This window comes from Myxine glutinosa, chromosome 7, assembly GCF_964187855.1.
Source record: "Myxine glutinosa chromosome 7, kmMyxGlut1.1, whole genome shotgun sequence".
Taxonomy (NCBI): domain Eukaryota; kingdom Metazoa; phylum Chordata; class Myxini; order Myxiniformes; family Myxinidae; genus Myxine; species Myxine glutinosa.
The window spans coordinates 146,766,069-146,783,759 of record NC_136267.1 but is presented as its reverse complement, the minus strand read 5'-3'; the positions used below and the strand labels follow the sequence as shown (position 1 = coordinate 146,783,759).

Sequence of the window (17,691 nt, the reverse complement as noted above, 5' to 3'; positions counted from 1 at the left end):
ATACAGCAAATTTTACCTCCCTGCGCCTTGTGTTTATTGTGATAAAAGAAAACCGTTTCTGTACACCGACCTTGATATGAGGCTCAGTTTGCAAGCCACTGTCTACAATTCCAATGTAAGAGGCATAATTATTCTTCTTTTGGGTCTTCCGAGTCCTTGGGGTCTTTTGTGTCCTCTTGGTCATTTGGGCCCTCGGGGTCTGTTGGGTCTTCAGGGTCTTCAGCGTCTTTTGGGTCTTCTGGTTCATCGGCATCTTTTGGGTCATTTGAGTCTTTTGGGTCCTCTAGGCCTTTTGAGTCATTTGAGTATTTTGGGTCCTCGATCTGGATCTTTGCAGTATTTATGGGTATTTGGGGTATTTTTGGTGTTAGGGGTAATTTGAGTCTTTGGGGTCCACTGGGTCCTCAGGGTCTTTAAAGGTCTTTGGGTCTTTTTGGTCTTTTGGATTGTTTGGGTATTTGGGGTATTTAAGGGTCTTTGGGGTATTTTGGGTCTTTTCAGTCTTCTGGGTCTTTTCGATATTTTCGGTCTTCAGGGTTTTTTGGGTCTTTGGGATATTTTGGGTATTGGGGTTTTTGGTGTCTTTTCGGTCTTCTGGGTCTTTTTTATCCTTTCAGTAACCGGGATATTTTGGGTGTTTGGGCTCCTTTCGGTCTTTAAAGTTCTTTGGGTCCTTTGGATCTTCGAGGTCTTTTTGGTCTTCAGGGTCTTTTCAATATATTCGGTCTTTGGGGTATTTAAAGGTCCTTGGGGTCTTTTTGGTCCTCTGGGTCGTTTGGGTCTTCGGGATTGTTTGGGCCTTTTTGATCCTTAGGGTCTTTTGGGTCCATTGGGTCTTCAGGGTATTTTTAGTCATTTGGGTCTTCAGGGTCTTCGGGGTCTTTTGGGGTATTTTGGGTCTTTAACAGTCTTCAGGGTCTTTTGGGTCTTCAGGCACTTTTGGGTCTTCAGGGTATTTTGGGTCTTTGGGGTCCATTGGGTCTTCAGGGTATTTTTAGTTGTTTGGGTCTTCAGGGTCTTGGGGTCTTTGGGGTATTTTGGGTTTTAACAGGCTTCAGGGTCTTTTGGGTCTTCAGGCACTTTTGGGTCTTCAGGGTATTTTGGGTCCATTTGGTCTTCAGGGTCTTTTTGGTATTTTGGGTCCTTGGGGCCTTTTGTGGCTTCAGGGTATTTTTGGATCTTCAGAGTCCTTGGGGTCTTTTGGTCCTCTGTCATTTGGGTCCTCTGGGTTGTTTGGGTCTTTTGGATCCTTGGGGTCTTCTGGGTCCTTGGGGTCTCCTCAGTCTTCATGGTCTTTTGTATCAGTCTACAGGGTATTTTGGGGTCTTTGGGTATTTTGGGTGTTTGGGGTCCATTGGGTCTTCGGGGTCTTCTGGGTCCATAGCGTCTTTTGGGGCATCATTGTCTTTTCGGTCTTTTAACTGGTGGACATACAGTCGTCGTGTTCAAAGATTGCCCATTAAGCCCACCCATTCGAATCCCTCCTAAAGCACTACTCAAAGCCTTAAAAACCTACCCTTATGAAGGGGCACAGGCACACACATACACATACACAAACACACATTGTGTTTTATATGGTAGATATGTTTTTTAGTGTGAGAAATCTCTGAGGATATCCCAAAGACTCAATAGCTCAGTGCAGTCAGGGCCCTTAGGGATATTTTGGTTCAAATTCTTCCAAAAGCATCAAATTTGGCGCAGATGTTGCCCATGCCATACTCTTTCGATTTTTGACGGGCGCCAAGGGCGGTATGATCCGGGGACCATACCGGTCCATCCCACCATGTCACCTGACCTATGACGTCATAATTAGGATATGCATCCAATCACATGGCGTACTATAAGTGGTCAAAGTTCAAAATGAATCGATCGAAAAATGAAGGCAGGGATCCATTTTTAAGGTTTTCATAAAATCCAATATGGCCGCCAGGTCACATGACCTATGACGTCATATTTATGACATGTATACAATCATGTATACATGAACCCGGATCATGATCGCACAAAAATTAAACACAAGGATATGGCATACAGTTCATAAAACATCAAAATCCGTACCTTTGTAATTAGACTGATGAACTGCATATGCCTGAAAATTAGGAAATAGATATGTAAATATTTCCTCTAATTGTCAAAAATAAGGTCAGAGTTCGATTACCCAACCCAGAAACATAAAATGGTGAACCTCGCGTAAATCTTGACAAAAAACTCAAAAACCGACATGTTTGACTCAAAAATGACCTTTAAGATGACCTTGAGGGTTGACCTTGACCTCGAATCATCAAAATAACATCATAATTGGATTCCTCGACCTCGAAAACCCTTGAAAAGTGGTATCATACATGATTCCAACCCTTTTGGTTATTTAACTGATTTTCTTCTAATCTGGGTGGCGGCCATTTAGTATTTCGCCAATATGGGGCCCCCGGGGGGGGGGGGGGGCGCCCGTGCTGGCGCCCGTCAAAAATCGAAAGAGTATGGCATGGGCAACATCTGGGCCAAATTTGGTGCTTTTGGAAGAATTTGAACCAAACGGCCCCAAAATATCCCTAAGGGCCCTGACTAGTGGGCTGTCACCGCGTAAGTGACGATGTCCATGGGTTTGAGTCCCGGGTTGAGTCAGAATTTTTTCACACTATTCCCATGCAGGAATTTACTTCGTATTTATTAAAAAAAATAAAAAAATAAATATATATATGCAGTTAATTAGTAAGAAAATATATAAATGGATTTTTAATGTATAGGTCAACATCTGATCAGGCCTACAAGTCTTTAATGAAGGGAACTGATAGATCAATCTTTTTTTTAAATGCCTCTTCAAATATTGTATCTTGTTTCAATAACTCTATGAATGCACCACATAATAGTATTGTACTTAACAATATACAACTAGGAATATATACTGTTAATACAACTAGGAATACTAAAAATATATACTGTTAATAATCAAGGCTAGAAGCTGGCTGCAAATGTATTTTTCTTATTATTACTATGACTGTGGGGGTGTTTAAAATTTAACCTGGACATTTTGTTTATTACTAAAAATTTCGTATAAACCTGATAGGCAATCATCACTTTATTGAGCAGTCAATTGTGAATCAAATGCTGCAGAATCCTAAACTGTCTTTCCTTCTTTTCATAACAGATGTTCTACGAGGTTATAATGGAACAATTTTTGCCTATGGACAGACAGCTTCCGGAAAGACACACACCATGGAGGTGCAATGTTCACCTGTGGCCCTGTTCTACCTCACAAATGTCATGCTTTCATGCCCGAGAATTATTTCCCTGCAAATCCTTAGCGTCCTCATTTCGACCTTTCTTTTCACTTCCTACTTTGGCCATATTTTTGTCCAACTTTCAGAAGTGCTTCCTGAAATTCTAACATGACTGTTCTTTAGGGCCAGCTGAATGATCATTTGAAGCAAGGAATCATCCCTCGGATCATCCAAGATATCTTTGGGCACATCGACTCAATGGACGAGAATCTAGAATTTCTCATCAAAGTAAGTGCTGGGAAGTACAGAATAACTTAAATTGTTTCAATATAGAAGACTAGCAGAAGTACCCGGTGTTGCCGGGTGGGGGAGGAGGGGAGGGGATGGGAGGGCAGGGGAGAGGGGGGAAGGGGAGGGAGAGGGAAGGGTGGAGGGGGAGGGAGGGGTGGAGGGGGAGTGGGAGGGGAAGGGAGGAGGGGAAGGAGAGGGGGCGGGGGTATGGGGGGGAGGAGGGGAAGGGGGCAGAGGGGGGAAGGGGAGGGGAGGAGGGGAAAGGGGAGGGGAGGGAAGGGGTGAGCGAGCTGCTCTGGCACAGGCTGAGTTTCAGTGTATAATGTTCCTCACTGAAATGCGCTAAGTTAAATATGAATTAAAAATATGGATCTCGTCATTGGAGGTCATTTTTAGGTAGGCCATGTCCTTCCCAGGTCCAATGGCCATGTCTATGCCAAAAATGAAGTACGTGAGCGAGTCTGGCGGCGAGGATGGAACATCACGTGATCGCTCTGAGCGAATCAGCGAGCTGCTCTGGCACAGGCTGAGATTCAGTGTATAATGTTCCTCGCTGAAATGCGCTAAGTTAAATATGAATAAAAAATATGGATCTCGTCATCGGAGGTCATTTTTAGGTAGGCCATGTCTATGCCAAATATCAAGTACGTGAGCCTCTCCGTTTAGGAGTCTATAGGTAACACACACACACACACAAACTGTGTTTTATTTATATAGATGTTAGTTTTTGTGGTTACGTGCTTGCAGGTAAATGCGACCATGGTTAAGGTGTTATGCATTTTCATTTGGACTTGGTATTAAAGATTCACGATGACATCATAATCCACGAATACATCTACTGGAAGACACTAATTTCGAAGTTTATAACTTTCTCCATGTTTTTTTTTATCCACAGATGTCTTATTTTGAAATATACTTGGAGAAGATCAGAGACTTGCTTGATGGTAAAGCTAAATTTTTACATCCTAGTGTAACATCGGGGAAACAACTTTTGGTAATGGAGGCCTGTGCCCTTGAGAGTTTCATGTAGTACTACGACAGGTTCTTTAACGTTTCAAGTCTAGAACAAATCCTAGATAGATCGCAACTCCATCGTAGAATGCTCGACTGAGGGTGCAGGAATTTTGGAATTCTGCTGGCATGCTGGCGATACCTTACCTCCTTATCGTGCCAGACACCATGAGATATTTAAAGCCCACCAACAACCAGTACTAATATACAGGTCCTCTGGCTGAACATGATCTGGCACCAGTGAAATTTAGCACAGACAGTAGTCTATATCTTTATGGTTTCCAGCCACCACCCACTTATGCTCTTGTCTTAAGAAATTTTGTGTTTGCCTTTGAAAACTTTTTGGAAAAGAAAACTTATTCAGTACTTTAACAGATAAATTTTCCCATTTATTTTGGAGTCTGCCAGAGAAGGATTTTGGCTCAAGTTCATTCATGAACTGGCTAGTCATACCTGATATTCGACTGAAAGTGACAAATTTATCATTTGTTCAGAATGCCAGAAATAACTTGTCTACTCTTTGCGAAAGGCATTGTGGGATCTTTGATGTGCACCAACTAATGCCAACAGATGAGACACCCAGCTTAACAATGGCCACCTGAGGAACGCCACACTTTGCGATCAAACATTCCACCTGCTTACCACTAATCCATCACCTCATAGTCAGGTCGAGAATCAAACCCAGAATATACTGCAAAAAGATCATTGTGGTCCCTCTCTGCCATTCTCTTAGAGTAGTGCAGTCACTTGATAAAGGTGTCAACACAATTCATTAGCTTAAGACCAATCAACCAACCATGTTGGTGTAAGGCGGACAGCATCCGCTGTGATTCTGGGAGGTCTGTGGTTCGAACCCTGGCCGAGTCACACCAAAGACTTAAAAAATGGTATGCGCTGCTTTCTTGCTTGATGCTCAGCATTTACAAACGAGAGAACATGGACAAACAACCATAAGTTGGTAATAATAGCGTAGGCTTTGATGGGCCTAATAATGGCGTCCTCCTGCATTGAAGTTCCTCGTAAGATAACTCATATTAATATAGACACTCCTTATTCAAAACCAAATATCATGTCTATATAGAACTTTAAGCGAAACTGGACTAATATTTTCCAAAAACAAAACAAGAAGCACATTTCAGGGAATATTGTGACATCCTCGGTATACTTTACAATTTACATACTCTGACTAATGACACAAAAAAAATTGAAGCCGAGAAAGAAAAAAAAGCTCAGACTAAAATTGAAGATGCTCTCAAGAACTATCCAACCTTGGTACTTAAAGAGATGAAGAAAGCAAAGATAAAGCTTTGGCAACACCTGCAGAAGCATTCAGCTTACCACCAATCAAACAAAGCATGACATAATTAAATATATAACGGCACTCGGTAGAGCACATACCTCCACCAGGATGAACAGTTTAGGTTTTGTATCCCACTGATAGGCCGGATCTGGATCCGGACCTGAACCAAAATCGAATCAGCTTGTCCTTGTCTCATACCCAACCTGTCCACCAAGTTTTGTCCGAATACATCCACAACTATTTGATACACAGTATCCTGTTCACAGTCAGACAGACATGGGTGTAACTATAACCTCCGAGGTAATGCGCAGTTGTGATTACATTGCATTTGGGAGAATTATGCGGAACATCAATCTTCTTACACACACACACACACACACACACACACACACACACACATATATATATATATATATATATATATATATAAAAAAAAAAAAATATATATACTGTATATATATATATATATATATATACAGACTTGGCATTTAATATGGAATATTTTTTTTGTGGGGGTGAAATTACTTTTCAAGATGTCTTATTACCAAAAGTTCATTGGAATTATGTTGAAATTATTCTAGATTTTGTTAATGTGACCTTTAAAAGAAACCAAAACCACATTTGACATTTCGAAACAAATAAATTGATCCTTGAAAGTGATGTAAACTGATATCGAACTCAATTCACGGACAGTACTGTGTTAAACTTCTGTGCGTTTTCCAGAAGTATCTCTTTATTTTGCACATTAGCCAAAAAATTATTTTAACAAAAACAAAAGTTAAATTACGACTGGGATTACGGACAGTAAAATTACAGTTCAGTACTTCGTGTAACCCCCACGAGCATTCAGGAGAGCACGTACACGTTGAGGCATGCTGTTCACGAGATTTGCCAAGGTTTGGACAGGAATCGCTTGCCATGCAGTTACAATAGCCTGCTGCAATTCACGCACAGAGGCAGGCTGCTGGTCCAAGTTGTCGGTTTGACGCATTAATTCTGCCCACAAGTTCTCTATCGGATTCATATCCGGGGACATGGCAGACCACTCCATATGCTCTACACCACGGTCAGCAAGAAAGTGTTGCATCATGCGAGCACGATGAGGCCGTGCATTGTCATCTTGGAAGACAAAGTTTCCTCGAAAGGCTGCACGAACAAATGGAAGCAATGTTTCTTCCAGAATGGCCCTGTGCTTGAACTGGTTCAGGTTTCCATTCAGAACAACCAGGTCAGTTTTGCCCCCTGCATGAAAAGCAGCCCAAACGGTCACCCCACCACCTCCAGCTTGGACTGTTGGCACTATACAATCTTCGTTGTGGGCTTCATGCACTTGTCTGCGCACTCGGACACGGCCATATTGACGATAGACCAGAAATCTAGACTTGTCACTGAGGATCACGTGATTCCAGTGTCCTGGCTGCCATTGACGGTGTTCTCTGGCCCACTGCAATCGGCGGTGGTGGTGTTGTCTGGTCAGACGTGGCTTTCTCAGGTGACGCCTGGCACGATAGCCTGCTTGAACCAGTCGTTGGTTGACTAGCCTTCTGGATACAGGCACATTTGTCAGTTGCTGCCACTCAGCCCTAAGCCGATTAGCTGACTTGGTACGGCCATTGTGGACTAACCGGTGCAGCTGGTGATCATCCCTCCTTGTGGTTCTGTGGGGACGTCCTGACCTCGGTATTGGAGTAGGGACACCCCTCTGAGCATTTCGTTTCAGGATCTTTGACACCTGACCTTGAGTGATGCCATACTGCCGAGCAATAGCACGCTGTTTCATGCCGGAATTTCGTAAAGCCACCACTAAATGACAAACAGCATTGTCGAGTTGACGGACCATCTCCAACTGAAGCGGCAATAACTTTTGTAGACGTGCAGCAGTTGTTTTCCACTAATACAGAACGCAACAACCCTTACATACCTGATTGTGAAGCCAATCGTCAAATGTACCTGTCCATACATTTTGTCACGCCACCTGTGATATAATCCTGTTATTGACTTCTTGCTGCGACAGACAATCAGTGACATGGTTCTTTTGACAAAGAAATCACCGAAGCGTAAAAGAAACTCACCAGATTGATATACCGAGTTCAGAAAGTAAACCCAGGTCAAGAAAAAATAAAATTCCATATTAAATGCCAAGTCTGTATATATATATATATATATATATATATATATATATATATATATATATATATATATATATATATATATATATATGTATATACAGTATATATATATGTATGTATGTATGTATGTATATATATATATATATATGTATATACAGTATATATATATGTATGTATGTATGTATGTATGTATATATATATATATATATATATATATATATATATATATATATATATATACTATATATATATATATACAGTATATATATATATATATATATATATATATATATATATATATATATATACTATATATATATATATACAGTATATATATATATATATATATATATATATATATATATATATATATATATATATACATACACATATATATATATATATACGGTATATATATATATATGTTATATATATATATAAAATATGAATATGGCCTTCAATGTGCATGCTCATGATTTCTGTTTACAGTATACTCAATCTTTTGAGACTTGCATGTTGCTGATGTGTTTTTTCTTTCTGTGTTGCAGTTACAAAGACCAACCTAACTGTCCATGAAGATAAGAATAGAGTGCCTTTTGTGAAGGTATCTTGCATTTTATTCAAATATTTTTCGTTTAAAATGATTCAATGTGCTTTCTTATACAGTACAAACAGAAAATGCAGCTATTTTACTGGGTCACTGGATCTTCTGTGAATAATTACAAAATACACCTCCTTTCTGCAGTGGATTCAGGGTCATGGAGGAGCTTATACATGCATCACACATACTCAAGCTCTTTTGCAATCTCCGACAATCTGTCAACAGCTTTCCCTACCTCCCCCTGTCCTCCCTTATCTTATCCTACCCCTCCCCGCTGTTGTACCCCACGCCCCATCCCTCCCTCTTCCTTAACGGTAGGTCTGTTGGACCTCAACCATCCGGGGCCTTCGCTCAAACATGACTGATCTCTCCATACAGGTTGTTTCTGACAAATCAAACTTAATCTGCTTAACAGAAACTTTCCTCCTTCAAGATGTCTCTGCTTCCTTAATATCTCTCCCTGGTTACTCCATCCTCCGGTATGATAGACCTAAGCCTCGTCCTGGTGGTGGAGTTGCTATCTTCATCAAAAACTCTTTCTCACTCTCCTTGCACTGCCCTCTCTCCACCCCACCCCCAGGAGTACCTCTAGCTATGGCTTCCTCTCCACTCCCACCTTTTGTTCATTTGTGTGTTGTACCGTCCACCAAACAGTGATGACTCCATTTAAATCTCTCTGTCTGACAACATGGACCAAATTCTAGCCACTCATCCGAACTCTTTCTTTCTCATATGTGGCGACTTCAACTGTCATCATACTAGCTGTCTGGGTGTGGGTTCCTCTGACACCAGCCATGGCACCTCAGCAAAGGACTTCTGCGACTCAATGGGACTGACACAATCTGTCAATTTCCCGACCCGGATCTCAGTCAATGGAGTATCTTCTCTTCTAGACTTGGTAATGACAATCTTCCCTGCAAATGTCTGCTGTTCTTCTTCTGCTCCAATCGGTTCATCTGATCATGTGCTTGTTAAAGTGGATATCACTCTGGCCATTCACAGAGAGCCTCATCAGTGTCGACGAGTCTGGCATTTCACTCAGGCCGACTGGCATGGTCTGCAAGCAGCCATCAATCATCTGGACTGGTCTCCCATCTCTACTGCCTCTGACATCAACTCTTCCTGGGAATTCTTCCAAAGTAAACTGCTCTCTCTCATGCACAAATTTATCCCATCTCATCTTCAGTTGTCACACCCTTCCTCCCATCCATGGTACATTGGTACACTTAATCTTGTGGTGAGGTAGGTGCCCTGAAACAACTTACCTCGCCTCCTGGAATGCAAATCCACTAAAGGCAATCTCAGTTCCTTCCACAGAGCTCGGAACAAATGTGTATCTACCCTCAGGAGAGCCAGGAAACAATATCTCTGTACTCTCAAGACTGAACTCTCAAACCTGTCTCCCACCACCAAATCCTGGTGGTGTCTGGTCAAATCTGTTTCTGGTGTTTGTTCCCCTTCCATCCCCTCCCTTACCTCAAACAGGCTACACAGCTGACTCCGCTTGTGAAAAAGACAAATGCCTCAACCCTGTGTTTGCCTCAAAATATTGTGTCCCAAACCCATCGCTCGCTGTACCCACCGTACCCAGTCAAGTCTGCTCTTGTGTTTGTTCCCCCATTCTGCCTCTATTGGTATCCATGGAAATGTCCACTCATGGCTTGTGGACTTCCCCTCCTGTCGCAGTCAACGTGTGGCTTTCTGTTACGTGCTCCTCCCCAAACCCCGGTCACGGTGTACCTCTGAGCCCCGAAAGGAGTCACGGCAGAAAGATGTGTTATAATGTGTGTCAATGACTAATGGTGAAACCACACCAACCAATTGTTACCAACAACAAGTATTGTATTAAGGTCACACAAGTATAACAGCACAAGTACAATATGTTTCAATTGCACCACAAAAATACCATATAATTCCTATGATGGTACCATCAGTTTCTTATTCAACAACTCACTGTGCTCCATGTGAGCGAAAAGAACATTCCCAAAGTCACTGTCCCGGCACCAAGCCAAAGTCGATCCACACTCCGGTGATCGCAAGAAAAATGTCAAATCGAGACCAGAATCCAAGTCGGCTGACAGTCAACGCTGCCAAAGAGGCGCAAAGGTGCACCCAAAAGGCGACTGGGAAATCACACCATCGGGTATGAACGTTCAGCGGCTCCCAAATGGAGAACCACAAATTCCCAATCGAAATCCATGTTACACTCGCAAATCAGGCTAATGGCTGGGTGCGGTGAAAGGCTGGAGTGAGGTGAAAAGGCTGGAGCGATGCGAAATGGCGGGAGCGAGGCGAAATGGCGGGCAGGCCCGTACTGGAGGCGTACCTGCTCTCCAACGATTCTCTTCGGAATCAACCGCAAAACCCGACACGCAGGTTTATCTGTCACAGCGATAACCACTCTGTGACAGGAATCCCTTACCCAGGAAACCCAAAGTTCGCTCGTGACCCCCATTCGCCAGTGTCTCCTCGAGACCTCAAAGCAGCTCGGCTTTTTCTTCCCGACCTCACTTGCTCCGCCTTTTTTTTCTCTTCCTTCTCTTCTTCTTCCGGTTTCTCCCGATCCGGTTTCTGGTTTCTTTTAAAACACTAATTTTTTACCTTTTGAAAACAGTTATCTCCATTTCACTTAAACGATAACAATAATAGTACATGGAACCAAAAATGCTTGCAGTGGATGAAAACCACAACGACGCAAGTGACGAATCCGTAACACTCTCAATGGAATTCTCTCATCTCCTCTTCCTGTCCAGGCTGGAGTTCCTCAAGGCAGTGTTCTTCTGGGCCTTGTGCTTTTTCTAATCTTCATCAATGATTTCTCCAACTCCGCAAAATCCTCTTTATCATTTTGCTGACAACTCCACCCTCTGCCATCTCTCATCCCTCAGATTGGCAGGCTGGAAATTTTAAATAACAAGCTGGTCAAACATGTAGAACATGTCATTCAATCCTGACAAATCTCACACTCTCACTATGTCTCTCCAAAGAAGTTCTGTCACTCAACCTTTTGTGCTCTGATCCCCAAATATTCCTGCAGGATGCACAAGCTCTGCCAGAAGCCCTCTTCTGGTGCAACTGCTAAAATCAAGACTCTCTGCTCACCTTCACCCATCCATTCCTCTTTTTACCCCACCCATGGAACACACTCCCACACTTTCTTCAATCCCACTCCTCCCTCCAGGTCTTCAAAACAGCTGTTCACCACCATCTCTTATCTTCCCCCATCCAAAGCCTTGATCTTTTCTACCTCCGTTAATCCACCCAAAACCCACCTCCTTCAATTTCCCTGTTTCCTTTCCTGAAATAAAAAATGAGAAAAATTATTCTTTTTTTGGTTTGTTGGTTACCCGATTACCCAATTTTCAAAAAAGTTGAACAAAACTTTTACCAATTTTGATCCACCACCTATTAGAGGACATTTTTTGGAATCAGTAACGTGTTCTTGCCTTAATAAAATTCGAAAAATCACATTTGGCAAAAGCAACCCATTAGCGGGGGTACCTGATTTCTACCTGATTCTGGTGGGGGTCTAAACAAAATCGGAAATCATAAATATTTTAAAGAAATGCCATATGGGGCTAGTGTAACAAAAAAAAGTATGACCAGATCAATATGAGAATATTTTTCAAAACCAGGGTGTTTGATCCACCCTACCAGTGACTGTTAGTCCAACATGATTTAAAATATTTCATAAATATTTGACAGTTTAAGTGAGAAATGTTTGTTTCTGTGTGCAAATGATAAAGTAAGCTCTGTGCTTTGTGGCAAAATGAGAACTGATTGTAGTAAGGTGAGCACTGTATTTACATATGAGAAGGTGAGCACTCCCACATTCGACAGAGTGGGCATACCGTCCACGTGTGACAGAGGGGGCACACTGTCCACGTGTGACAGAGGGGGAACACTGTCCACGTGTGACAGAGGGGGAACACTGTCCACGTGTGACAGAGGGGGAACACTGTCCACGTGTGACAGAGGGGGAACACTGTCCACATGTGACAGAGGGGGGAAAATTGTCCACGAGCGATAGAGGGCGCGGCACACTGTCCGCGTGCGACAGAGGGGCGCACTGTCTGCATGCGACAGAGGGGGCGCACTGTCCGTGTGCGACAGAGGGGGCGCACTGTCCGCGTGCGACAGAGGGGGCGCACTGTCCGCGTGCGACAGAGGGGGCGCACTGTCTGCGTGCGACAGAGGAGGCGCATTGTCCGCGTGCGACAGAGGCGGCGCACTGTCTGCGTGTAACAGAGGGGGCACACTGTCCACGTGCGACAGAGGAGGCACACTGTCTGTGTGCGACAGAGGGGCGCACTGTCCGCATGCGACAGAGGGGGCGTACTGTCTGCGTGCGACAGAGGGGGTGCACTGTCCGCATGCGATAGAGGGGGCGCACTGTCCGCGTGCGAAAGAGGAGGCGCACTGTCTGTGTGCGACAGAGGGGGTGCACTGTCTGCGTGTAACAGAGGGGGCACACTGTCCACGTGCGACAGAGGAGGCGCACTGTCTGCGTGTGACAGAGGGGGTGCACTGTCCGCGTGCGACAGAGGGGGCGCACTGTCCGCGTGCGACAGAGGTGGCGCACTGTCCGCGTGCGACAGAGGCGGCGCACTGTCTGCGTGTAACAGAGGGGGCACACTGTCCACGTGTGACAGAGGAGGCGCACTGTCTGCGTGCGACAGAGGGGCGCACTGTCCGCGTGCGACAGAGGGGGCGTACTGTCCGCGTGCAACGTAGGGGGCGCACTGTCCGCATGCGACAGAGGGGGTGCACTGTCCGCGTGCGACAGAGGGGGTGCACTGCCACGTGCGACAGAAGGGGCGCACTGCTCGCGTGCGACAGAAGGGGTGCACTGCCCACATGTGACAAAATGAGCATTTTTTGTGTGAGAATTAATGAAAGTCTTATGTCGGTGCCTTACAGGGCTGTACAGAAAGGTTTGTCTCTTCATCAGAAGAAGTGATGGATATTTTTCTAAAAGCTAAGGACAACAGACACGTGGCTGTAACAAGTAAGTTTATAATAGCCATGTTGAACTCTGAATGTTATCAAAATCAAGCAACTTCATCTTACTATAATTCACCAAATGTCCATTCATCCGTATTTTGGGTGGGTAATCCTGGGACCCCCTGGAGTAAAATAGGCTATTGTGGCGGTTACCTTATGTGCAGGTAACCGCATGTGGCGGTTACCTTATGTGATTACCTTATTTGGGCATAATACACGTGTACGGGCCTTTTGGACTTGTGGTTGTGCGGACGTGACGCACGCGCGGTTGCCGGAGCCACGCCCTCCGAAGAGGGCTTTTGGCTTTATATAAGCATGCTGACTTCCGTTCGGGTTTAGTGTGCTGGATCTTGCTGTTACAATAAACCATCTTCGAACCCTACGAATGGCCTCGTTCTCTCACCTTCCGCGACTCCTAAATTGGTGACCTCCGACTGCCCCCGAACGGATTCGGGGGCTGCGAATGAACACGGCAAGCGCGCCCTGGCCAGGGAAGCCACCTAAACTGGTGACCTCCGACTGCCCCCGAACGGATTCGGGGGCTGCGAACGAACATGGCAAGCGCGCCCTGGCCAGGGAAGCCACCTAAGCTGGTGATGCCGGCTTCTCCCGCACGGCTTCGGGCGCTGTTTCGAACGCGGTTTCGAAATGCCGGAGTTTCGGTAACGACGACTGCCATGACTATGAGGTTCGCGCACCGCGCTCGGCTCCTCCTCTACGACCGGAGGGGCGAACCTATTCCAAGACCCTCCGAAGGCACGGCTGCTTCGTCACCTTCGCGCGCACTGACGTTGGCGGAACGGCTGTTTCGTCACCTTCGCGTGCGCTGACGTAAGCGGCACGGCCACTTCGTCACCCTCGCGCAACTACACCTACAACCGCAACTACTTCTCCGACCCTGCATCCTCGGGAGGCCCGCGAGGAACCTCGGCAGCCTCCCCCGAGGCCTTGACCAGCCCCTCGGTTGGCTCACCCGCTTTTCGCGTGCACCGCTCGAGCCTTCTCGGCACTGCACCCGCGACCTGCAACCTCGGGAGGCCCGCGAGGAACCTCGGCAGCCTCCCCCGAGGACTTGCCCAGCCCCTCGGTCGCCTCGGCCTACGCATAGGCCCGTGGAGTGCATTCTGGGGTTACGTATGTGGCGGTTACCTTATGTGCAGGTAACCGCATGTGGCGGTTACCTTATGTGATTACCTTATTTGGGCATAATACACGTGCACGGGCCTTTTGGACTTGTGGTTGTGCGGACGTGACGCACGCGCGGTTGCCGGAGCCACGCCCTCCGAAGAGGGCTTTTGGCTTTATATAAGCATGCTGACTTCCATTCGAGTTTAGTGTGCTGGATCTTGCTGTTACAATAAACCATCTTCGAACCCTACGAATGGCCTCGTTCTCTCGCCTTCCGCGACTCCTAAGCTATATTGTTTTTCCAATTTTCCAAGTTTTCCAATTTTCCAGTTTTTCCAAACACGATGGAATACTATTTACAGATATGAACAGTGATATGGCTTTTATTGAAATTCTACAAATACTGTTTAGATTTTGATGAGAATTATGAACCTGCCGCGAATGCGGAAGTGGACAGATTACGGCAATGAGCTGGTTTGATTCTTACTATAATTCACCAAATGTCCGTCTGTCCGTCTGTTCCCAGGTACCGCAAAAACGGCTAAAACGATCGCCACAATATTTTGGGTGGGTAATCCTGGGCCCTCCTGGAGTAAAATAGGCTATATTGTTTTTCCAATTTTCCAAGTTTTCCAATTTTCCAGTTTTTCCAAACACGATGGAATAATATTTACCGATATGAACAGTGATGTGGCTTTTATTGAAATTCTACAAATACTGTTTAGATTTTGATGAGAATTATGAACCTGCCGCAAATGCAGAAGTGGACAGATTACGGCAATGAGCTGGTTTGATAATATCCCAATACAACCGTCATTTAAAACTATTTTGTTAAAGTATCAATTGATGATTGGAATCGCCATTGACTGGGTATGGAACAAACGTACCTGTTTGTTTGCGAATGGGTACGTTTTTCATGGAAGTCCTTCACGAACTTGCTGTCCATGTCTGATGTGCGACTGAAGGTGCTACAGGAATGTGGAATTTATTGGTTTCATGATTTAGCATTCGCCGTTTCTGTCCGTTTGCTTCTGGCCTCCCACCCGTGCATAGCACGGGTACCCCACTAGTCTTACTATAATTCACCAAATGTCCGTCCACCTGTCTGTCCGTCCGTCTGTCTGTCTGTTCGTCCGTCTGTCTGTCCGTCCGTTCGAAGGTACCGCAAAAACGGCTGAACCGATCGCAACGATATTTTGGGTGGGTAATTGTGGGATCTCCTGGAGTAAAATAAGGGGCGCACTGTCCACGTGCGACAGTCTTACTATAATTGTCCGCGTGCTATATTGTTTACCTTCCCGGGGCCTTCCCGGGGCCTGTCCCGACATTTTTATTTCTTTTTGAATGAATTTACTACTATAATTCAGCTTTTACTCGCGGCCGTAGAAGATTGACTATTATAATTCAGCTCACCTTTTAATTGCGAAATGGGCCCAGCCCGGCCGAGGCGGCCTCGACCGGCCTCGCCACCTAGCCAATAACCTTTCCGGGACCCGTCCCGACATTGGCTCCGGAAACCCAAAAGCACTCTTCTCGACAATAAACAAACTCCTCCGCCCCCTGGACACCACCACCCAGTCATTCACAGTAGACAACTGCATCTCCTTCCTTTCTTTCTTCCAACGCAAAATTGACAACATCGACAACAGCTTGACCATCACCGCACCCGCTCCCCCTCCAACCACCTGCCCCCCCTTATCCTGCCTTCCCCTGTCTCAATTCTCCCCGGTCTCCCCTACTGACCTCTCTGAACTCCTCATAGGAATGAAAACTGCCACCTGCACTCTTGACCCCATCCCCTCCAGCTTTGTCAAGGCCTCCCTCCCTGCCTGCTCTCTCTCCACTTATCATTGCAACAATAAACTCCTCCCTGTCTACAGGCATCGTCCCACCATCCCTCAAAATTGCTGCTGTTACCCCCATTCTAAAAAAACCTGGTCTAAACCCTGACACCCTAAACAACTTCAGACCCATCTCCAACCTACCCTTTCTGTCGAAAGTTTTGGAACGCGCTGTAGCCACTCAACTCAAACATCACCTCTCTGCCAATAACCTGTATGAAACATTCCAATCCGGATTCCGCTCCAACCACAGTACTGAAACTGCTATCCTCAAAATCACCAACGACCTTCTCCTCTCCTCTAACGCTGGCAACCTCAACATTCTCATCCTCCTCGACCTCAGCGCTGCCTTTGACACCATCGATCACACCATCCTCCTCACCCGACTTGAATCCACCTTTAACGTTACCGGCACTGCCCTCTCTTGGATTAAATCATACCTCTCTGACAGACGCCAGTTCATCTCCATCAATAACTGCAAATGCCCCACTGCTCCCCTCCCCCAAGGTGTCCCCCAAGGTTCAGTTCTTGGCCCCCTCCTCTTCATCCTTTACCTGTCCCCCCTCGGTCACTTCATCCGCCGTCATGGTCTCCAATTCCACTGCTTCGCCGATGACATCCAGCTTTTCATCTCCACCAAGTCCGTCTCCACCGACACCCACTCTATCCTGACAAACTGCATCTCTGAAATAAAATCCTGGCTTCAAATCAACTTCCTCAAACTTAACTGTGATAAATCTGAAATAATCATCATTGGCCCAAAAACGCTCACAAAATCCACCCATAACTTTGCCCTCAACATCGACGGTATCCCAGTATCCACCTCCCCTCTCATCCGGAATCTTGGCGTCATCTTTGACCAAACCCTCTCCTTCGACAAATACACTAAACAGATCACAAAGACAGCCTTCTTTCACCTGAAAAACATCGCCCATCTCCGCTCATCCCTCTCCTCCACGGCTGCAGAAACCCTCATCCACGCCTTCATCACCTCCCGTCTGGACTACTGCAATAGCCTCCTCTATGGTTCACCCTCAACAATCACCAATAAACTCCAATACATTCAGAACTCCGCTGCCCGTCTACTCACCCATTCCCGGACCCGTGACCACATCACCCCCGTCCTTTACAAGCTTCACTGGCTCCCCATCTCCCAGAGAATCCAGTA

General features: G+C 45.5%; 1 protein-coding gene and 1 long non-coding RNA gene across 2 annotated transcripts in view; one reads left to right on the top strand and one right to left on the bottom strand.

Moving 5' to 3' along the window:
* Positions 1–17,691, top strand: part of LOC137431723 (kinesin heavy chain-like) — a 91,326-nt gene that overhangs the window by 18,368 nt on the left and 55,267 nt on the right. The window contains exons 3-7 of the mRNA XM_068123354.2: positions 3,146–3,219; positions 3,402–3,506; positions 4,405–4,453; positions 8,498–8,553; positions 13,471–13,558. Coding sequence (XP_067979455.2) covers positions 3,146–3,219; positions 3,402–3,506; positions 4,405–4,453; positions 8,498–8,553; positions 13,471–13,558 — 372 coding nt within the window. The remainder of the gene's footprint in view (positions 1–3,145; positions 3,220–3,401; positions 3,507–4,404; positions 4,454–8,497; positions 8,554–13,470; positions 13,559–17,691) is intronic.
* LOC137415610 (uncharacterized) overlaps positions 1–17,691 on the bottom strand; it is a 66,344-nt gene that overhangs the window by 7,876 nt on the left and 40,777 nt on the right. The gene's annotated exons all lie outside the window — the stretch shown is intronic.